The sequence below is a fragment of the Bufo bufo genome, chromosome 7, assembly GCF_905171765.1.
Source record: "Bufo bufo chromosome 7, aBufBuf1.1, whole genome shotgun sequence".
Classification (NCBI taxonomy): Eukaryota; Metazoa; Chordata; class Amphibia; order Anura; family Bufonidae; genus Bufo; species Bufo bufo.
Genome location: NC_053395.1, coordinates 204843805 through 204868620, shown reverse-complemented (window position 1 = coordinate 204868620; position 24816 = coordinate 204843805). Strand labels below are relative to the sequence as shown.

Genomic DNA, 24816 nt, shown 5'->3' with positions numbered 1-24816 from the left:
AAAGCGGAATGGAGACGGAACGGAGGCAAACTGATGCATTCTGAGCGGATCCTTATACATTCAGAATGCATTGGGGCTGAACTGATCTGTTTTGGTTGCTTGTGAGAGCCCTGAACGGCTCTCACAAACGGAAACCAAAACGCCAGTGTGAAAGTAGCCTTAGGAAGGACAGAGAACTCAGGATTCCCCTTCGAGTAATAGGTTGGAGTAGAGTCAGACTGGCCCACAAGAGTATCAGAGGATCCACTGGAGGAACCGGGTTCTGATTTAATAGTGGTCCCCAAAGGTCCAAGAGAAAACATTGTGGAGATAATCACTTGCCATTAGGGTCTTTTTGTTTAATTCAAAAATTATTAGACGTTATTGATAATACATTGGATGGGCCTCAAGAATAATTTCCTCTGGTGGGCTTAAGGAACCAGAGTCCAACACTGGATTGGAGAACCAGAGACCATACATTTATCACCTCTCCTGTGGATGAATTTTGTGGGAAAACCCATAAGAGATCCCTTGGGCACGGGCCTAATGCCCAATGGTCAGTCCAAAACTGTAAAGACTGTGCTCCATCCTTGTCATATGCAGCACAGGGACAGGTAGAGCAGCCCTGTAGTTTGAGGAGCCCACCAAACAGCTCCTCTTATCTCAGCTTCCTATTTATCATACAAGGAGTGAGATATCCAGGTCAACATCAGTCACATGAGTTTTTAGTTTTTGCATTGAGTTTAAGGCTGGGTTTTCCAACCTTTCATTTTTTTAATGCCATTTTTGAAGCCAAAGCCTAGAAGGGATTATAAGTGGAGGAGATGTATAAAGTAAAGACTCGGCCTTTCCCTCTCTTTGAATCCACTTCTGGCTTTAAGTTCAAAAAAGGCACCAAAAACCTGCACGTGGAATCCCGGCCCAGAGCTGATTCTTTCTGGAACGGTGAAATACTGAAGGGCGGACGCCGTACACCTGTTTGGCTCCTACGACTATTATTAGAATCACCACCAGACTTTGCCAAACACTGGACATCTGGTACATTCGTTGGGATGAAAGCAGCTCTGGAACAATGCTAGACCTTTGGCATGAAGGAGACCGTACGGGGACTGGAAATGCCTCAGAAAAGTTCCTATTATTTTTTAGAGTGAAATGCAATGTGTGAATTTACATCATGGAGATGAAAGGACTATTTACAGCGTGTATATTAGAGGAACTGTTCCTCGTGAACGCTACGGCTCATTACGTTGCAGAAGCTCCATAGATTTTCACCACTTTGAGGTTGCAGTCCGCAGCAAAATCCTCATGCGAGACATGCGGCGTGAAAAATCCCATGAAGTGTGGACTCGGGTTTAGGGAATCGGGACCCCGGCCATATCGGCACAATGAAGGTGTCAAATCTCGTTTACACAGGAACAGTGCCATTCACATTAATTGGATATGGGCACAGATGCCCGTATGGACCATCTGCTTTGTACCAATGGAAGGGATGTTGCGCCTTCGTTATGCCGATCAGCCACGGCCCTGGACCACCGCTGATTGTATAGTAATGGTCATTATTATGTCAGACGCCTGAGCCCACCGGCGGGTCATCTGCTGCTCTGGTATTCCCCTCTGATCTTATTCTGGACGTAAGCTTCTCTGTCATCATTTTGAAGGACACATCTTAGTAAACCCTTGAGTGACAGGGGAACGGAGCAGAATTTAGAAGGATCTAGCTGTTGAATTTTGAAATGACCGATCCTTTTGTTCTCAGGGGAGATCGGCTGCGACCAGTGGTATCTGACAGCGGCTCATTGCCTTCCCCTCTTTGAAGATACATGCATACTCGGCCGAGCAGGCATATGTATGGGGGGTTAGGAGACATAGCTGTTGGCCGACAGCTATCTAAAGTGTATGGCTATGGTGGACTGGGTAGTGCCTTCTGTTGATGCCCCTCCTACAGTGTACAAATAACCATGCAGTGCCTAATTGTGGTACAGTATGTGCCAAAAAATCCAGTGCCATAAGTTGGCCAAATGTCCATAGTGTTGCCTAAATAATAATGCTATACACTGCAAAAATAAGACCCTTTTCAGTGCCTAAGCCATAGTACCACACAATGTCTATGTAAATCCAGTGAAACCCCTTTTAAAGACCAACTTCCTTATCCAGACCAGATTTCCTATGACAGATTTTCAGTTCCACGGTCCACCACATATTATGTATACTGGTCATCTTTCTTAACGGGGTTATCCGAGGCTGGAAATGGCCCCCCATACGCCCGGGCCCCTCACACTGAATATACTTACCTGACTCCCCCTCTCTGCGCTGCTCCTGGTCCCCGCTCTGCAGCTTCTCCCTGTGGGGGGGTGTCAGCCAATGAGAGGGAGGCTCTAGGGAGGCTCGTCCCCGTCACCGAACAGGGGCCCGGGCGTATGGGGGGCCATTTCCAGCCTCGGATAACCCCTTTAAGAATATCACCTCCCTAGAAGACCACTTTTCAATGCAATTTTGAGTGGTTATCTCCAAGAGGTGTAACTATAGCACCATACAGTGCTCATGTAATACCACCATAGTGTGCTCATATAATACCACTGTACAGTGCTCATATTATACCACCATAATGCTCATATTATACCACCATACAGTGCTCATTTAATACCACCATATAGTGCTCATATTGTACCACCAAACAATGCTCATATTATACCACCATACAGTACTCATGTAATACCACCAGACAGCGCTCATATAATACCACCATACAGTGCTCATGTTATACCACCATACAGTGCTCATATTATACCAGCATACAGTGCTCATATTATACCACCATACAGTACTTATGTAATACCACCATACAGCACTCATATAATACCACCATACAATGCTCATATACCACCATACAGTGCTCATATAATACCACCATACAGTGCTCATATAATACCACCATACAGTGCTCATATTATACCACCATACAGTGCTCATATTATACCACCATACAGCACTCATATAATACCACAATACAGTGCTCACACTATATGATATCTAAAACATACCGCAGTACCATTAATATTAAGATTTATGGTGGTTCCAAGTTTTGGGTGTCAGACCATCTTGGGCGCCCCCTTCAGCCCTAAGTCCACCCATCTACAGTCGGCTATATTTGGAGGAATCTCACACTTAGTTCTCCACACTTCCCAGAAATCTCTTTACAGCGAAGCAAGATTTATTTAAGCAGATTTTGTAATAAACATCAGAAATGTGACATGACATGTCCCTTCTTTTCCTAATTAAGGACAATTTATTTTACAGTGTAGGACTCCCCTTTAAGAGCCTGCGATTTCATAGCCGCCTATTACGTAAGTTATATTTTTTTCGCACAGTTTGAGGCTGGAGGCAGATAGACATTGTTGGTACTGAGGTAGAATTAATTCCCAGTGTTTCCTTTGTAATAGGCTGGCCGAGGTCTGGAAATAGTAGGCACGCTCATTTTTATTCCACACCACGCTCCGCTCTCAAGCAGACCTGCTGAACTGTTTAACCTAATTACCATCAGAAGGATTTATTCAGCTCGCAACTGTGGAAGCCATTGCTTTATTTAACAGATCTTCATTTCAGCAAATCTCAGGAATTCTGACATCATTATTTAGCCCCGTTCTTTCCACAGAATGACTTAAAACACAGGTTTTTTCATCGTGTCATGCTCGCATTATATTCCTTACGTAGTTGGAACACACCCAGGATCTTGCAGGGTATAAGATTGGGTTAACGCTTGGTTTTTGTTTTTTATCATTTATACCGTTTCATAGAATGTGAACTAATGTGAGATAAAATTTACAATCACATGGCGGATGTTGTGCCCCATTGGTTTCTTTTGTGAATAGAGTGTATGGGCTGCCAGGAGAATCCAGCCCCACGTACAAAACGATCCTCAGAACCCCTCAGCAACCCTCAACCTAACCAGGACCCTGAAGCTGCCCATTCACATGGGCAGAAATGAACAATTTTGTCCATTTGGGCCACCATTGTGTAAAAAAAATGTACACAATGGCCGATAGCAGACTTCTACCGCATGATCAGCTAAGCTCGTGGGGATCCTCTGGTCGGTTTAGTCTCTCCTGCAGTATGGCGCCATGAATGCCAGGATCCTCCATGTGTGACCCTAGAATAACAACCTACCTAGAGTAGAAGGCTTCACCGTAGCTTGGGTTTTCATTTGTTTAGTATATAGACATATAGAGACCATCTGTAGATGGTATGTAAATGATCATGGGATAATTATCAGATATAGCTTGATCAAAAATCATTTGTGCTCATCCACCTTGGTAAGTTGACCTATTTTAGATGGGACCTTATTCTATAATGACTCCTCTCCTTGTGTTAATAGGCCTCAAATGAAATCAGGGAAAGCAGGAGCTGGCTATTTGAAAACAGCCTTGGACAGGCGGGTGGCTAGGGCGCAAGACCAAAATGGAGGCAGACGCGCCTCCTGAGATGTTAAATTCGCTTTTTTTTATTTATTTATGACTTCTATCTGCTAAAAACATGATTGGCCAAATTGGAAAATTTCAGACGTGGTTGGCCAAAACCACATGTGTACCGCATGTTCCGCTAAGCTCGTGTGGATCCTTTGGCTGGTTTAGTCTCTCCTGCAGTATGGCGCCATGATTGCCAGGATCCTCCATGTGTGACCCTAGAATAACTACCTACCTAGAGTAGATGGCTTCACCGTAGCCTGTTGTTTAATTTTTTTAGTATATGGACATATAGAGACCAGTAAAAACAGGCTGTAGACAGTACCCATATAATGAAAGAAGACCCTGTCCTTAGAGGGTTGTCAAGTTTAGAAAACCTGTTTTTATATATCATCATAGGGAGTTCTGAATGTATAGATGGAGGTCCCCTTTTTGGATCCTCATCTCTTGGCCAAAGTAGAGAGCAGTTACGAGAGTGTCTCTTGCTCTGTTGGATCTGCCCTGTCCTGTATTATATAGACAACCCATTGATTTGATAGTGCTGTGTAATTCTTCGAGGGGTATTCCCACCTTAGACATTTATGGTACATCCATTGGATGTATCATAAATTTTCTGATAGACGAGGGCCCCACTTCTGGAACCTTCACCTATCTCCATCCCATTAGTGACTTGGCGGTTGATTTACACACCCAGAAGGAGAATGAAGAAAGGAGGTGGCCACTCTTGTCCATGGCTTGCTCCATTCACATCTATGGGATTTACAGAAACAGCAAAGCAGCCGTGAATATGAACAGTTACTTCTCAATAATTGATGTGGTGACCTCCTCGCAGGTTGGTCAGGGGATCACCATTCTCCAGATGTGGGACCTGCATATTTTGGGTATTTAAAGGGAACCTGTCATCAACTTTATGCTGACCTCATTGAGGGCATCATAAATTAGTGACAGAAATGTTGATCTCAGCGGTGTGTCACTCATGAGCTAAAAGTAAGTGGTTGCCGAGAACCAGCATCATAATCATTGCAGCACAGGCCTTGAAAAGAGTCAAATCTACCTGAGAAGAGTCCTGGTTATTCATAATCTCCTGCTCTCCTCGCCCATCTGCTGATGCCAATGCAGTTCTCTCCTAGAGAGAAAGGGAGAAAACTAGGTAGAAGACGGTCAGTCATCAGCAGGTGGGCGGGAGAGCAGGAATTCATCAATAACCAGGACTCTTCTCAGGTGGCTGTGACTCTTTCCCAGGCCCAGTCTTCAATGATTGTGATGTTGGTTCTCGGCAACCACTTACTTTTAACTTATAAATGACAGACCGATGAAATCAACTCACCTGTCTCTACTTTATTCTGCTGTTAGTATGGACAGCATAAAGTTGATGACAGGTTCTCTTTAAGATATATTTTTTGGATATGCCATAAATGTCTGTAATGGGAAATATCCCTTTAAAGGAATTGTCCTACTAATTGCATGTAATTAAAATGCTTTTGTAATTGCATTTTGTAATTGCATTTGTAATTGCATGTAATTAAAAATTTTGTATAGTCACTGAGTTTTTTTTAATGTAATGTATCAGTATAGCGCCACCTGCTGTTGATTTATTTCCTTATTGCTCTGTCCACCTTGTTGAGGTGGTCGCCCATGCTCTGTTCCATCCTTCAACCACCCCCAGCTTTGTATCCTGTTAGAAGCTGTGACAGTCGCAGCGAGAGAGCTCCTGCAGAAAAGACATGCCCCAGAGAAAGGACGTACCTCCCTGATCTGCAGCAGAAAGGATGCCATCCCCTGAGCTGCCAGCATGAAATAAATCTAACAGAGCAATTGGACCAATGAATGGGGAGCTTTATGAATCCATGTGAGGTACGGGGCTGCTTCTAGCTTTGTTAGGACATGGTGTTTTTGGTCTGATGAAGGGGTCGATTTGGACCCAAAATGCGTCACCTGAACCAAATTAGACAATACGAATGTATCTGGACTCACCTTGAAGCGCAGCTGCTGTATCCCGCACTCTTCTCTTCTTTGGTAGGAAGAGATTATTGATGATGCCTGAATTTATTCATGGGATATAGCCCCTTTAAGTACCTTTTCTGTGTGGGATCTGACGCGGGCGCTGGTTGGAAGGAGATGTTTTTGGCATGATAGCTCCCCATGTGAAGAAGCCCTGAATGTATTTTTCAGCTCATTACAGTCCAACTGGCAGCCGGAATTGCTTTTGGACAGAACCGGCCCTTCCTGAACACCCTCCTCTGCACTGTGCAATTGTGTTTAGCGTTCGGATCAAAAACGCCGGGCCAAAAATACTTAAAAATATGAATATTGTATCTAGAAATCAGTGACAACACCCTTGTTGAATATTCTTTGTGTGGGAAGGAACTAAGAACAAATCTGTTATGTAATTGTGAAGTTTTCAGTTTTCTTGGGAAAATGATAGATAATAGAAGCCAAGTAACATTTGGCCGAAACCAGATCAGTAAGTAGGAGCGCTTGATAATGTCATACATATGATTTTCTTATCTGAGGGTGGACGGATCAGTGAGCTGGTGAATAGGACTTCTACTCCCTTTCTGCCATGATTTATTTGTTATTTGAGCTGCTAAGTGGATTTGGTTACAGCATAGACAGAACATCTGCAAAATGGGTGTTGGACAGAACGGTAATGCAAGGGCTCGGATAACCAGTTGTGGGGAAACTACAATTTCCAGCACGCACCCTGTTAGGTCTCTTTCCCACAGTCCGTGTTTGGTCAGTGATTTCCATCAGTGATGGTGAGCCAAAACCAGGTGCAGGTCAGAAACACAGAACAGATTTAAATATTTCCCTTATACCTTATCTCTGTGTAGGCTCCACTCCTGATTTTGGCTCATGATCACTGATGGAAACCACTGAACAAACACTGACCAAAACACCTTAAAAAGGTTTTCCGAGATTTTTTTATATTGACCTCTCCTCCGGGACCTGCACCTCGTAACACCTTCACAACATGTACGGCGGAAGTCATGACTTTAACTATGGTGCCCACTCGGGTGCCAGGTGTTTTACACAGCTGACATCCAGAGGAAGAATGGGTGATTGGCGATAACACCGATCATAGACATTCAACTCTTCAGATTGCGTGGTCATTTGCCACCACAGTATGTTAGGCGTCTATTACTGGAAGTGCTGCGTTCTCGGGAATTGAACAGCTCCCCCGCTCTGAGATCGAGAGATCCGTTCGGTCGCTATGGCAGCCTCAGGCCTTCTGAGGGCTCCAAGGACTGCAGTAGCAAAGCCCCTATTAAGCCCGGCCTTCGGCAGGGGTTGATTGGTATGGACTGAATCTCCCATAGGTTTCAGTGGTAAATCATTGCAGTGTATGGGAGAAGTGATCACATGTTAAAGTTCCAAAAAATCTAATAAAAAGGGATTTAAAAAAATCATACACGCCCCAAAATCGTATCAATAGAAACAGATTGTCCTGCAAAAAAGGAGCCCTTATACAGCTTTATGTAGACATAAAGCTCTTATTTTTCTTAAAGGGAATGTGTCACAAAATGTTTTTCTGCGAGTTACAAATAGATAGTGACACATAATCTTTTGTTATTTTTTTGATTGCAGATTTATTTATTCTGTTTCCTGGACATGATTATGGGGGCGGCCATCTTTCCTGAGCTGTTCTTAACAGCATTTAGAAAGCATTAAGAAAATTGCTTAACTGCAACCACATGTGCCATAGACACAACGGACAGGAGAGAACCTAATTGACTTCTACAGGAAAGTTTTCTAGGCATGCTCTGTGACCTGGGCAGAGGTCAGGATTGGACTGATAAGCTGTGATATCACCTATTGTGAATGGCGGATCTTGTGTTATCTATATATAGAGGTGATATCTTTACTGCAGTTATCTGCATATCATTAGAAGCAGCATTAGAATGACAGACATCTATACAGACCAAGATATGGCACCTGTTATTAGGCTTAGTGGCCAGTGGGAAAACTGCAGGATTTAGTTTTTTTTTTTTAAATAGATAGTGACATGGAAAATTTAAAATAACATCACCAAAATTTTTTTAAAAAAATGTTTCACATAAATAGGTCATTTTCTAATGACACATTCCTTTTAAAGTTTTCAAACCCAAGAAAAACTATGAAAAAAGGGGGATTGCTGTAATCGTATTGACCAAAAAAATTAAGTTAACATGTTGCATTTTTTTTCCAATTTGACCCCATATGAAGGTTCCCCCCCCCCCCCAGCTTCCCACTACATCTTATGCAATAATAAATAGTGCCATTAGAAAGTACAACTTGTCCTGCAAAAAGAAGCCCCAATACCTCTACGAGAATAGAAAAATAAAAAGGATATGGCTCAGGGAAGGCAGGGAGTAAAATCTAAAAAACTTGTGGGTTGCGGGTTAATACTTTTGGTGCATGGAGTGTGAAAAGCCGATGTGCCCAAAAGTTGTTGACGCCTTTAAATGGATATTTCAGCTTCAGCATATAAAAATGATATATTGTAGAATGAAACATTCTGCATTTTGGGTTAAAAACAAAAAACAAAACAACTTTTAGTAGCAGCTTGCTCACAAATCTCTGTTTGCAGTTCATAGGAAACCTCATCATTTGCATTAAGGTGGAAATCTGTCCTCATCATGAGATGCAAAAGCAAACACACGAGGCAACAGCGCTCTGCAAACATTGAATATATAGAGTTAGAGATGGCCTTGCGGTTTGCCCGGCGGTCGTTTCGCGGCAACTTTTGCGTGTTCGCGATTCGCCAAACATGCGAACATATGGAGAAATTTGCGCCCGCCATATTCTTTTACATTATGAAGAACTTTGACCCATGACGCATCCATCAGGTGGTACAGGACAGCCAATTGAGACATTTCCGCACATGGAAATACCCCCTACCTTATAAATAAACCTGATCTGGCCGCCATTTTACATTCAGTGTTTTGCCAGTGTAGGGAGAGGTTGCTGTGTGGAGCAGGGACAGGCTGTTAGGGACACTAAACGCTAGCTAATAGGGCCACAAAAGTCCTTTTAAGCACTGGTATAGGTGTACTATCGATAGGTGCGATACACAGAGGGGTGCGATATACTTATAATATACTTTTATAATGAGTCAAAAACACATAGATCTATATAGTGATCACCTGGAAGTCAGGGGCTAGGGGCTAGGGGCTTACTAGGGCCATTTTTATATAGGGTAAGGTTCCGGACGGGGTCGCTCTTATCAGGGCGGGTGGTCTGTGGTTAGGCTATCAGGGCCAGAATAGCACCCCCTGTAGGGCAATATCAGGGACAGTTCTTTGCCCACCCTGTCCTTCAATACCACATCATCATCTAGACCAGGGATAGATGTTTTTTTGCTTTCCCTCCGGGATTCATGGATGTGCACTGGAACCCCCCGGATTGTGGTAGGACATATGGTTTCTGATTTGGTGCCGCCGAGCACTTGTTATTGCCGACCACATCTATGCTTTTTGCTTAAAGGGGTTCTGCACTTTGTTTTAACTGATGATCTACCCTCTAGATAGATCATCAGCATCTGATCGGCGGGGGTCCGACACCCAGGACCCCCGCCGATCAGCTGTTTGAGAAGGCAGCGGCGTTTCAGCAACGCCGCGGCCTTCTCGCTGTTTACCGCTGGCCCAGTGATGTCACGACTAGTATCAACTGGCATGGGCGGGGCTAAGCTCTGTTCACTTGAATGGAGCTTAGCCCCGCCCACACTAGTTGATACTAGTCGTGATGTCACTGGGCCAGCGGTAAACAGTGAGAAGGCCGCGCCGCTGCTGGAGCGCCGCTGCCTTTTCAAACAGCTGATCGGCGGGGGTCCTGGGTGTCGGACCCCCGCCGATCAGATGCTGATGATCTATCGGATAGATCATCAGTTAAAACAAAGTGCAGAACCCCTTTAATAATTAAATTTATTTTCATTTTGAAGGATATCTTTTCCATTCACACGTCCGCAAAATGGGTCCAAATTGCGGAACGGGTGCAGACCCATTCATGTTCAATGGGGCCGGAATGTGCTGTCCGCATCCGCATTTGCGGATCCGCACTTCCGCATCTGTGCTTTCGTTTTCGCCAAAAAATAGAACATGTCCTATTCTTGTCCGCAATTGCAGACAAGATTAGGCATTTTCTATTATAGTGCCGGCGATGTGCGGAACACAAATTGCGGAATGCACATTGCCAGTGTCCATGTTATGCGGATCCGCAAAACACTTATGGACATGTGAATGGACCCTCATAGTAACATTATTAAAGGTTACATTTTATCTTCATGTACATTCTAATGGATTGCCTTCCTTGTACAATGTTATAATATACTTTCTATGTTAGACAGTATATTATAGTGCATTTGTATTGTGCGGCAGTTGTGTGCGGTTCTGCTGCGATACTGCAGGTATATAGAGGGACAAGCGTTATTGGAACAAATAATTTCTACTGGTTTGATATACCAGTCGTCCCCCCAAAAAACTGATTAAAGCGGGGTGTTATATATCAATATACTTTATAGTGCATTTGGGTACTGTATAGTGCATTTGCGCATGCGCGTACGCGAAAATTATATCGCCAATATTTCGCATTGAAAAAAATAATAAATGGATATCGCAAATTCGAATAATACATCTGGTATGTCACTGTCCATGTTGTGGGACTATTTGTGCACTTCTAGTAATTATTACTTGGCTGCAAATATGAGCTGAAGGTTTTTCAGGTTCGCCTGCCATTAAAATGAATGGGACCCGCCGCGAACTTGCGGTTCGCGAACATTTGATCGCGTTCGCGAACCATCCCGGCAGATGTTTGTCCATCACTATATAGAGTATACACTTTATTAATGCTGTATTCACTATGTAAATGAAAAAGAGATACTTATCAGATATAGCTTGATCAAAAACCATTTGCGCCCATCCACCGTGGTAAGTTAACCTGTTTTAGATGGGACCTTACTCCACAATAACTCCTCTCCTTGTTCTAATAGTCCTCAAATTAAATCAGGGAAAGCAGGATCTGTCTATTTTAAAACAGCCTTGGAGAGGTGGGTGGCTAAGACACAAGACCAACATGGAGGCAGAGGCGCCTCCTGAGATGTTCAGTTTCCTTTGTTTTAATCTATCACCTGTTGACCAGAAGAAAAAGTCCCACAGAAATTTAAGGGGTTTTCTGAGACTTTAATACTGATGACCTTTCCTCTGGATAGGAGCGCCGATGCCTCCCACTGATCAGATACTGATGACCTATCCTGAAGATAGTTCATCAGTATTGGGGTCCATTCACACGTCCATAAGTGTTTTGCGGTGCGCAAAAAATGGATTCCGGCCGCGAGCGTTCCGCATTTTGTGGTATGATAGAAATACCTACTTTTGAGGACAAGAATAGGACATGCTCTATCTTTTTTGCGGGGCTGCGAAACGGAACTACGGTGTGCTGTCCGCATCCTTTGCGGCCCCATTGAAATGAATGGGTTCGCACCCGTTCCGCAAAATTGCAGAGCGGATGCGGACCCAGAAAAATGGACGTGTGAATGGACCCTTAAAGTTTTAGAAAACCCCTTTAAAGAGGATGTATAACATAAAATGTATTTTTTTTTTTATTAAAACCCGATACTGTTTAAAAAATAATTATTTATATTTTAATTTTCTGATTTTACATTTTTATTCTATTTTCAGTACATGATTATGGGGGTGGCCATCTTCCTTGAGCTTCTGCTGTTCACAGATATGCTTAACAGAGGTCACATAGACCATAGGAACCTGTAGTCTCGAGATGACTCGTTGACTTCTATAGGAGAGTGTTGTGGGCATGCTTTGTGAGCTGTGCAGAAGTCATTGTTCAGGGAAGGGGAGGAAGTGAGCTGTGACCTTTACCTATTGTGAATGGAGGATCCTGTGTTACCTGTCATTGAAATCCTCTATGTGGGAATAATGAGATAATTATTATTATTATTTATTATTAAAGCGCCATTCATTCCATAGCGCTGTACATATGATGAGCGGTGCACATACATAATACAGACAATTGCACTAAGCATAAACAAGACAAGTTACAAACTGGTACAGAAGGAGAGAGGGCCCTGCCCGTGAGGGCTTACAATCTACATGGTATGGGAGAAGGACACAGTAGGAGAGGGTGAAGCTGGTCATGGCGGTATGGAGGCAGCAGGGTCACTGGTTGTAGGCTTGTCTGAAGAGGTGGGTTTTCAGGTTTCTTTTGAAGGATTCCAATGTAGGTGAGAGTCTGATATGTTGGGGTAGCGAGTTCCAGAGTATGGGGGATGCACGGGAGAAATCTTGGAGTCGATTGTGGGAAGAGGCGATAAGAGGAGAGAAGGAGGTCTTGTGAGGATCGAAGAGTGCGTGTGGGGATGTATCTGGAAAGTAGCTCAGAGATGTAGGGAGGGGACAGGTTATGGACGGCCTTGTGTGTATTTGTTAGTACTTTGAAGTGAATTCGCTGGGCAATGGGGAGCCAGTGAAGGGATTGGCAGAGGAGTAACAGGGTGAGATGTAGATTAGTCGGGCAGCAGAGTTGAGGATAGATTGGAGGGGTGCGGGTGTAAGGGTCGCGTACACACACACACAGGGGGGAGGGAAGTGACCACTGCGCTCCACCCTTACCCCTGGCCCTGCCTACTTGCCTCGCGAGTCCTAATGACAGGGGACAACTGGACGGCAATCCCTAACTTGGAATAAGTGCAGGGATGACAGACAGACAAACAACAGGACGTGAACGGACCGGGTCAATACCAGGAAAGCTACAAAGTACAAAGGATTAAGCAAAGAATGGTCAGGAGAAGCCGGGGTCAAATACCAGGAGAGCAGAGAAGTACAAGAGGAGTCCTAAGAGAGTAGTCAGGTGGGAGCCGAGGTCACAATACCAGGACGGATGCGCAGTACAGGAGGATCAGGCAAAAGGATGGTCAAGGAACAGGATCAGGTAAGTATTCAGCAGTCCAACAGATTAACCTAGAAAATTAACAGGCAACCTGTAGCCAGCAGGCTGCCTGTATTTATAGTGGGGAGTGAGGGTCATGTGACGTGGCCAGCGTCACATGACCGACAGACCAACCAGTCGAGCACCGAGTGATCAGCTCGGCGCTCAAGGCAGACTTAGGAGCAGGGAGCCACCCAGCTAGTAAAGCCGCCCTTGGAATGAGGTCAAACACAGATCCTCATTCCCAAAGCTAAGCAACAGGTCTGCGGGCGATGGGGGACCGAGTGCACCTTCGGAACCCCGTGACAGCGGGAGTGCTAGATGGAAGGCCACAGAGGAGAATGTTGCAGTAGTCTAGGCGAGAGATAATGAGGGCATGTACAAGCATTTTCACAGATTCAAAGTTAAGGAACGCACGGATGCGGGAGATGTTTTTGAGTTGGAGGCGGCAGGTGGTGGAAAGAGCTTGGATTTGCGGTCGGAAGGAAAGTGCAGAATAATTGCTGAATACTGATTTTTACAGAACTGTAAGTGTGAGCTTATTATGAGGCTCGAGGGCCAGTGGAAAAACTGTAAAATTTCTGATATTTTTTTTGACATTTAAAAAAAAATCACCAAATATTCTTAAAATATACATTTAGTGTAAAAAAAAAAACCTTGATTGAAACAATAGATAATTTTCTGACAATACGTTCCCTTTAATAGGATCTGTCACATGATATCATATGTGTGACCCCGTCCTAACTGGCGGGATATTGTGCTCTTAGTAATATTATGACCTTACGCTATTGTCCTATTGTCGTGTGGCGTCTTGCAGAAGTCACACGTCAAGTCAGATCTTCGCTGCTGATTGAAGCGTCCCTCTGGCATATTGTGTGCTGTGGGTTTGTAGCGTGTCGTATGGCCATGGCGAGCAGCTTGCTTTTGTAGCCTGATTAAAAGATAGGATTAGTTCCATGAATAGAGCATTAATACCAGTCTGGAACTGACCTTCTTTGTGGCAGATGTAAGCGCGTAAGGAGCATGCCCAGAGTCAGCTTCACGCTGCTCGATCAATTTCAAACTGTAAATCACCGGGGATGAGTGACCGGGAGGGGCTGGGCTACACACTCTCTAGTGGCCGCAGATTTACAGGGCTACATAGAAAGTTTCACCCTATGGAACCCCATAGTGATCTAAATTCTGCAGACATATTATGGACTGCGGCCATAATACAGCTATATGAAAACAACTTCTGGGATGCCCTTGTATACTGACACCTACAATCCAATCAGGTATATGTCCGCTCCATAGAAACATCCAATGTATACATCAGAAAACGTAGCTTCACAGTAGTTACGGTGGTAATGCCAGACATTACAGTCAGCCAGCTTTCTTAAGAAACCAAATGATAGCCGCCACTTCTTTGATTCTGGGAAAGCTGGGTGACAACCCATATGACCGGCATTACAGCTCCCACTGGGGTTGTCACCCTATTTTCCATATATCTCCTGGGGTTATACTGTGATACCGAAGCAGGATAAATCAATCAATAAATAAACACATAAATAAATATATAAATAAACACATACAGAAAAAATACACAGATAATTAAATAAATAAATAAATACCCAATACATAATTAAATTGATCAATAACCATGCGTCCTATCTAGACAGATTTGCCATTTAGGATGGTGGGTAAACTAGGTGACAACCAATATGGCCACCTTTCCAGTTCCCACAATGGTTGTCACCATGTTTAGGGTGGGTTTGCATTACCGTTATGCCATTTCGGCTATATAGGTTCCGTTCATAACGGAATATAACGGAATGGCCAGACGGAATGCAAAACGGAAGCCTTTAAGAGGCATTCCGTTTTGCTCCGTCCTAATAGAAGTCTATGGGCAAGCATAACGGATCCGTCTGGTTTCCCTTTATGCAGGAGGGAAACAAAGTCCAGTCCTGTCCCCTTGGTTCAACTTGATGGACTTATGTCTTTTTTCAACCGTATTAACTATGTAACAGAATGCCATAATGCTAGTGCGAACCCGCCCTTACCTGTAAGGTCATATAGTGACATGGAAGCAGGAAATAATGAGTTACTGAATATACAGATTTGCCATTCAAGGTACTGGAAAGCTGGGTGACAGCCCACATGACCAGCATTACAGCTCCCACAGCGGTTGTCACCATGCTCACCTGTAAGCAGGGGCGTAGCTATAGGGGAAGCAGGGGGAGCGGCTGCTTTGGGGCCCTGACCCAGAAGGGGCCCATCCAGGAGAAGGAGGACTAAAAGATTTTGTCAGGGCTTCCTCAACAGTATTACACAATGAAATGATATACAGTGACAGTATAGACATTGTAGGAAACGGATGGAGCAGCTGCCGGGCCTGGTCTGAGAGAGCGATCTTTACTAGCCACAGAAATGGGGGCGGCATGGAAGGAAGGGATGGAGCCCCATTCAAAAATTTGCTGTGAGGCCCAGTCATTTCTAGCTATGCCACGGCCTGTAAGGTTATACAGTGATATGGGAGCAGGAAATAATCAATTCCTGAATACCTGGATAGATTTGCTATTCAAGGTTCTGGGAAAGCTAGGTCACAATCTATATGACCACCTTCACAGTTTTCACAGGGGTCATGGACCAAGCTTTCCCACAATCCTGAATGGCAGGCGTGTCTAGATACATATGAAATGATGCAGTATTTTCCTTCTTCTGTGTTGCTGTATATCCCCACAGGACTCAAGGTAAGTACGGTGACCTCCCTTGTGGGAGCTGTGATAGTGTAAGTATTGGTTGTCACCTAGCGGCGTTCCCAGGATCTGGAATCCATGGAAGTGGTTTATTATTCCCTGCTTCCATGTCACTCTATAACCCCAGAGGACTCAAGGTAGGCATCCAGGCTCGGACTGGCCCTCTGGGGTACAGATGAATCCTCCGGTGGACAACCCTCGTGGGAACAGTGATAGTGTCCCTATTGGTTGTCACTCAGCTCTCCCAAAATCCGGGATGTAAATCTGTCTGGATAGGAAGTGATTCATGATTCCTTGCGTTCATGTCACTGTATAAGGTGAGTGACAACCCTCGTGGCAGGTGTGATGGTGACCACGCTGGTTGTCCGCCATCTTTTCCAAAATCTGGATTAAAAGACAGACATATGTCTACAAACTGTACGCAGCGCACTATACATGCTGCCCTCAAAATCTCTAATAAAAGTAGATGCTAAATGCAAAGGATTTCCTACGATTCCTTCCCACAGGTCACCAGTCATGGACAGGTGCGTGCAGCAGCACATCTACTTACAAATCTGTGATCGCACTAAATGAAGCAAAGCATTGTTGAGTTCAGTTAAAAATAGCGCCAAATTATCATTACAGCCAATCCCCTGATAGCAGCGGCGGCGACAAGAGATGAAATGTTACTCAGCTGGTCGGATAGTGTTTTCAGCTGGCAGCGTCCCTGGGCAATGGTTGGGTTTACTCATGCATGTGCAGGGCCAGATGTTTCCACTGAGAAACCCTGAGATCAGCCGAGGTTGTCGCTTGCCGCTACATGCAGGCCCTGTTACTTGTAACCTTGTCTTGTTCCTAAGGATGTGGGTCATATCTCATGAAATGGGGCATGGCTATTTGGGGTGCAGAGGTAGCAGTCGCTCCTGGGCTCTGGTGTCTGAGATGATGGACTTCTGTAGGCCTCCCATGAGAAGCATGCTCTCTGCTTCTGTCCTCATGACGATACTTCCTTCCCTGTTTTCTGGCATTTCAGTGCTATCATAGGGACACACGACCTCACAGAACGAAACATGAAAGTTGCGTTTTGTGAGAAGTCGACGCTCCTATGATAGTAGTAAGAAGGAGCCACCATGGACCCCCTTAGCAGTTACATGAGCTGCATCTATGATTCACATTACAATATATGGGAAATGACTATTATAACTGTGGATTTGGAAATTGCTATGCAGAGAAAAGTCTAACAAATTCACATTAATCCCTACATCCTAAAGGGGTTATCCCATGACTAATGTAAAAAATGAAGATCAGACACCATATAGTACATGACAATCTCTTTCTAACAAAGCTAGAACCAGCCCTGTACCTCACATGGATCCAGAGATCTTTACATTCATTGCTCTGCTAGATTTATATCAAGCTGACAGCTCAGGGGAGTGTCTTTTCTGCTGCAGCTCAGGGGGAGTGTCTTTTCTGCTGCAGCTCAGGGGAGTGTCTTTTCTGCTGCAGCTCAGGGGAGTGTCTTTTCTGCTGCAGCTCAGGGGTGTGTCTTTTCTGCTGCAGCTCAGGGGAGTGTCTTTTCTGCTGCAGCTCAGGGGAGTGTCTTTTCTGCTGCAGCTCAGGGGGCGTGTCTTTTCTGCTGCAGCTCTCTCCCTATCACAGCTCAGGAGGCAGTTGAAGGATGAAACTGAGCATGTGCGGCCTTCTCAGTCAGCCGGACAAAGAAATAAGAAAACACAAACAGCAGGTGGCGCTGTACAGATACATTTTATTGAATAACTCAGTGGCTGTGCTAAATATTTAATTACATACAGTTACTTTAAAGGGGTTCTCTCACCTCGAATATTGGTGGCACAGATAGGTGCAGGTTCCAGATTATTTTAGGAAGTCCCATAAAAATGAATGGAGAGAGCACTGCACATGCGCGGCCACCGCTTCATTTACTTCTATGAAACTGACAAAAATAGCTGAGCCAGCGCTCATCTATTGTCAGCACTTCCGTACAAATGAATTGAGGGCGGCCGCGCATGTGTGGGGCATTCTTGTTCTCTTGGTGAGCTTTGTTCCAGAATATGCTACCAATGTCAGATAGGTGCGGATCCCAGAGGTGGGATCCTGGTGATATGCCACCAATGTTCAAGGTGAGACAACCCCTTTTAATATGTTGAGTGAGTGCTATAATTTTAAAAGGGTTTTCCGGGGCCCAGCAACCCACCTTAATTATTCATATCTCACCTGCAGAAGAAGGTTTCCCGTATACCTCCAGCTCCTCTTCAGAAGATCCTACATCCACTAACGTCATGTCCTTCACCAGGTTTCCAGTCTGGTCTATGGACATGGACATAATTTCTGCAGCCCAGGATGGAGGAGGTGCTTTTGGATGGGGCTTGCCCAAACTCTTGCCTCCGTCTCATCTGCGCAGTCTACAGAACCACCCCCGTCCTGGGCTGCAAAGGTGACGTCCATAGACACGACCAGAAACCTGCACAGGACGTGATGTCGGCGGATGAAGGATTTTCCAAAGAGGAGTATCAAGTGACCATGTTCCAGACTGGCAGATCCATGCAATTTTGAGACTGTAAGTATCTTCTGCAGACAAGATATGAGCAATAAATTGGGTTTCTGGAAACCCCTTTAAAATGATTACCGGTAGGTGATATCTGTGGTTTCTCATATGACTGCAGTTACATCGACTCCATTATATTAACAATGAGCTAAATGACAAATTGAGCTCTGCTACATCTGTGTATACAGGATATTATAAATGGTCTCAGTCCATGCTATTTGCGCTTCCCTAGGGTTAGGGATATTTATTCCATTTTACATATTGCCAGCAAAACAGTATAGTACAGAAGGTAACATTAGAAATATAGAATGAATAATGACCCAAAACCTCATTTCCTTTTTGGTCTCTGTTTAATGTAAGCCTAGGTTTTCCAGAATGTGTCACTGACCCTATCTGGGCCATTTTATTTGGGCTCGGAGTTCTGTCCTGGTCTGTGCAGTGAGATTAATATGGCGAGTATAGAATTTGGCAGATTACGAGAAGTGAACTTTTGCAAAACTTTCCCTTTTTTTTAACCAGTGAACACAAAACTGACTAAATATTTCACGGGAACAAATGTAACTTTTACATGGGAGGAAACGGCGAGTCGGGGCAGGTCTCAGAACGCACGAAAGAAAGCGCACTTCAGTGACACACGTCCAAGTTATTTCACTCTGTTGTAATGGAACTGTATCCTGTATGTAAACTGTGTGGCTCCAAACACTACCTCACCCTGGACCCAACGGATCTGTCCAAGGTTTTTGTGAATAAACATTCTGCAACTTTGTAATATGCGTTGCTTTTTTAGTTTCTTATCTTTTAAAGGTCTTGGCTTGCTTCCAGTGAATAGAAAACCTTCTTTTTCAGAAAATCTGTCCTGCAGCTATGTGAATAGAACATGTGTTTATCTCCATTTTGATAATACACGGCTCCAAATCCCTTAAAGCGAACCTTTCACCTGCATTTCACTTAATAAACTATCACAAGTACCTTATAGATCATCCTCATTGTGTTAGCACACGATCTTGTCCCGCTTTTCTGGCATGTATATGCATGAAAAAAATCGCCTTATAAAGTACTCTTCTCCAGCTCCACAAGTCATGTTAGAAGTCAAGGGGGTAGCCCTTCCCTCACTCCAGGCTGTAACTCCCCTGCCCTAACCCCGCCTCTATGCAGTCTAATTGACACCCGGCTCAGTCGCCGGGACCGCGCTTGTACAGGCGGCGCATGCGCCGTCGGACTCAAGCGCGATCCTGTAACTAAATCGCGCATGCGCCGTCCCCGATGCCTGCCTGTCCTCTTCCTCACGCGCGCGCGGGGACGGCATCGGGGACGGCGCATGCGCGATTCAGTTACAGGATCGCGCTTGAGTCCGACGGCGCATGCGCCGCCTGTACAAGCGCGGTCCCGGCGACTGAGCCGGGTGTCAGTTAGACTGCATAGAGGCGGGGTTAGGGCAGGGGAGTTACAGCCTGGAGTGAGGGAAGGGCTACCCCCTTGACTTCTAACATGACTTGTGGAGCTGGAGAAGAGTACTTTATAAGGCGATTTTTTTCATGCATATACATGCCAGAAAAGCGGGACAAGATCGTGTGCTAACACAATGAGGATGATCTATAAGGTACTTTTGATAGTTTATTAAGTGAAATGCAGGTGAAAGGTTCGCTTTAAAGGGCATCTGTCAGCAGTTTTGTACCTATGACACTGGCTGACCTGTTACATGTGCACTTGGCAGCTGAAGGCATCTGTGTTGGTCCCATGTTCATATGTGCCCGGTCTGCTGAGAAAAATTCTGTTTTTATATATGCAAATGAGCCTCTAGGAGCAACAGGGGCGTTGCCATTACACCTAGAGGGTCAAGTCTCTCTCCAACTGCCGCGCCCCCTCTCCACTGATTGACAGGGTCAGGCAGTGTAAATGTCATCACACCTGGCCCTGTCAATCAAAGTGGAGAGGGCTTGGTAGTTTCAGAGAGAGCAGAGCCTCTAGGAGTAATGGCAACGCCCCCGTTGCTCCTAGAGGCTCATTTGCATATATTAAAACTTCCTTTTTCTCAGTAATGTGGACACATATGAACATGGGACCAACACAGATGCCTTCAGCTGCCAAGTGCACATGGAACAGGACAGCCAGTGTCATAGGTACAAAACTGCTGACAGATGCCCTTTAATAACAGCATTTCAGCTGTCTGCAGTCATCACTAGGGGGAACTTACTGCATACTGTTTTATTATTGAGTACAGTATATAAATGGTATGCAAGAAGCTCCTAAGTTCCCTCTATTGGTGGCTATTGGCAGCTGTAGTTTCATTATTTAAAGGGTCGTACAGCCCAAAAAATTTAAGACCGCTTAGTAAAACCCCACTTCTGACGCTAACCAGGTTCTCCAGTGAAAGTACTTTCTGGTCCAGCAACGACAAGTTAACGTGGACATTTGACTGTGGCAACCAATTGCTGGTCCAAGTGTGACCTCAATGATTGTCTGCAGTGGTCACATGTCAATACTGACGGAGATCTGGGAAGTGTTGGAATAGGAGCTGAAAGGGATCAGTAAGGTATTACCTGTTTTTTATTATTTTATAGCATTCTGGGCGGGTTTTCAAAATAAATTTTGACTGGATAACCCCTTTAAATAATAAAATGATGGCCGCCAGGAGCCAATACTAGGAGGAGCTTACTGCAGACTGTTTATACATTGAGCTCAATCGTAAATCAGTATGCAGTAAGCTCCCCCTAGTGGAAACTTCAGGCAGCTATAATAGTATTTTTTTATTTTATTTGAAAGACTTTGTTTTCTGTACATTTGCACCCAGAAAGTGAAAATGTCTTTAAATGGAAAGTTGCTTCAAAGCTGCAAAGCCTAGACTTGTTCATAAAGTACACAAAGAAGCTGAAGAATTCATTCTGTCTGTCACATTTTCTTAAACAAAATATGTAAGGGGGGGTCTTTATTTTTGTCTCTGCCAGTAAGGCTAAGGATACTTCCACCACTAGGGAGTCTGACCCTTATAATTATGATGGGTGAATATACAATCAGAGCATGAATCCTATACATATAACACAGAGTTCCTAATGTATGCAAACAGATGAGGGATGGAAATTGGTAATCTATAGTCCTATATGAGAGCTGTCATGTATGTCCATAAACTCAGAGACCATTGGTTTTTGCAGTGGACTTCTATAACAGATTTCCCTGCAGTATAAAAGGCAATGTATGAAACCAGTTCATGTTATGGCTCTTCCAGTTTCCCTCTGGTTGCAGTGAACTGGTCTGACAATCCTGTTTGTTGATACTGGCAGACATAACACGGCAGCTTCCAGAGTTCAGCTTCGCTTCTTAACGACTCTTGTTTTTTTTTCTTACAGAATGCTATGAACCTTCCGCCTGATAAAGCCAGATTACTGCGTCAGTACGACAACGAGAAAAAGTGGGAACTCATCTGCGATCAGGTAAAGGCTGAGATGACGAAACCATCTTACGGCTCTAATTCTTTCATCTTTTTTTTTTTGTTGTTGTATGGACTCCAAAGCAGGGCATGGGGCAAATTACCTTTGGGCCATCCTTGTGTTTTTAAGTATCTTGAGGATGTCATGGAGGGCATCTCTTGCACCCATTGAACAGCCCCCTATGACAGGCTTAATGTCTTGGGACATATTATGGTCAGCACTGGACTGGTAGCTACAGTACCTGCTGTCAGATATATATGTAATGACATTAAGGGTTGTCTCTTTTTACAGTCCTTTTTGGTCCCATGGAAGATCCGCTATTGGGTGCTCCAGCGATCTGCCGTAATTTGCAATCGAGCAACAAGTGTGTAAATTCCCTGCAGCGCAACCACAGGGGAGATGAAGCATTGCATGGTGCCTAAATGGGCTATCTGTGTACTTTCTAATGAAATTTCGGAAATAGCATAGATTGTGTAATGGCATATGAGAGTCTACAACAAGTCATACCTCAAGGTAGCATAGCATACACGGTGAACCCCCTCCCCTGCCACTGTCCATGGACCATCTGTGTAAACAATGGACATGGCAGCCGTCATGTATGTAGTTCTTAAGACAGCAGTCGTCACATGATCTGCCCATGACTGGCTGGTTCCCCGGTTGCGGTGTCAGTGCCGGTACAGAAAGCACATCATACATGAGGACACAGCCAGGGAGGTAGTCATGTTAATCACATGACGGCCACTATCTTGGGAGCTATGGACTCGGAAGCCAGTTTCCCAGTGTTTACAAATGGAACCCATGGGCAGCTGGGGAGGTTTCAGGGTGTCTTATAGAGTGGTTTATGTTGGCAACACACATTGGACGGTAGGTTGACCGAACACACCAATTTTGGTGGGGCCAGTTAATCATCTAACATGTATTGGGGCCGCCCCACAGCAGATATCAAAGAGATAGATAGGGAGTTTGGATTTTAACATGCCCGATACTTTTATTCTCTGTAGAAGTTGCATCTAATGTGTATGGCTAGTCTACAAGGTCTTTTACATCTTGGCTGATCTCATCTTTTATGCGATCGAAAACATTTGCCTATGGCACCTCTCCCCGAGCAAACAGGGGATGTACTGCTGACAAAATAGAGAGGGTACAAGCTATCACATTCACTCGATCATGCCCCTCCAAACATTGTAAAGTGAAAATGAAAGTAATAAAGATCCCCAATCCCTAGACCAGTAAACATCCAAGTAAAAACTAACTAAAGATGTACGGTATATGAATATTACATACAGTGTACGAGAAGAGGGAGGGTATGGGCGATCACATTCACTCGATCATGCCCCTCCAAACATTGTGCAGTGAAAATGAAAGTATTAAAGATCCATAATCCCTAAACCAGTAACCCTCTAAGTAAAGACATAACTAAAAATGTATATAAACATTTTGGGGGAGATTCAAGAAACTATCTAAAAGAAAAATTGTCTTTGTTGCAACCAATCAGCACAGCTCTCTTTTTGTTTTCTGCACTAGAAAAATGAAAGCTGCGCTGTAATTGGTTGCTATGGACAACAAAGACAATTTTTCTTAAATCTGCCCCTATGTACTTTTATCATATCTTTGAGGAAAATCTTGTATAATGCAGCATACAACTATGAACCAGAGAACGACGTCAGGGACAATTGGAGGGATGCACGGATGAATTTTCTTTGTAGAGCAGAATGGTCTGTGCCATAAATGTAATGCAATGAAGCATTGCCCAATTATACTGTATATACACTCAATAAAAAAAATAATACACCCAGATAGAAATTTCAGATTGCTGCAAAAGACAGAAGATATGTAAATAATAACAGGTGTGGTCTGATCAGACACTGTGTCTTGCTACAAGAGGATGGAAAAGTGCTCTCAGAGTTTACTTTTGGGTTGTGTACCTCCTGGTAAGAGGTCGTTGACTGCTAGACATACCTCTACGGTGCGCTCAAAGGTATTTCGCTCAGTTGACAGGCTTTGAGTGGGGATACATGATTGAACTGATAGAAGCAGGATGGTCGTTTAGATTAATTGTCTGCCATCTAGGACGCTCTGACGTAGCTGTTAGGGGGTGTCGGGAGCAATGGCAGAGCCAATTCCAGACAGAACCGCTTATCTCCTGATAACAAAAAGATCAGGCACTTGAAACCCAGCTCTTCTTTTCCCCAGAGGGCCCCACACGTTAAATGGTTGACCAAAACCTCAGAAATTTGCTTAAAGGGGTATTCCCATCTTAGACAATGAGGGCATATTGCTAGGATATGCCCCCATTGTCTGATAGGTGCGGGTCCCACCGGTGGGACCCACACCTATATCGAGAACGGAGCAGGGAGCGCTGTGGCTGGAGCACCGCATGCGCGGCCCATGCTCACATTCATTTCTATAGGGCAGACGGCAATGGCCGAGCCAGCGCTTGGCTATTTTCGGCGGCTGCGCATGCGCAGTGCACTCTCCTTCACTTTTGGTGTTCCGTTGTCGATATAGGTGCGGGTCCCAGTGGTGGGACCCGCACCTGTAAGACAATGGTGGCATATCCTAGCGATATGGCCCCATTGTCTCAGATGAGAAAACCCCTTTAAGCTGCTGCCAGATACCTCTGTAGACAACTCCTATGAAAATAAAAAGATCGGGCTTGTTGAAATTCAACAGCCGGAGTTTTATTTCTCACAATATCTGCCGTCAGAGAATGCGGGGACATCCCAATCCAGGCGTTTAGCCGGTCCAGCTGAAAT

At 44.5% G+C, this 24816-nt stretch overlaps 1 protein-coding gene across 4 annotated transcripts in view; it reads left to right on the top strand.

Annotated features, from left to right (window-relative positions):
* Positions 1-24816, top strand: part of FMNL2 (formin like 2) — a 228958-nt gene that overhangs the window by 95258 nt on the left and 108884 nt on the right. For all 4 annotated transcript variants that reach the window (XM_040441345.1, XM_040441348.1, XM_040441346.1 and 1 more), the window contains exon 2: positions 21980-22063. In XM_040441345.1, the coding sequence (XP_040297279.1) occupies positions 21980-22063 (84 nt within the window). The remainder of the gene's footprint in view (positions 1-21979; positions 22064-24816) is intronic.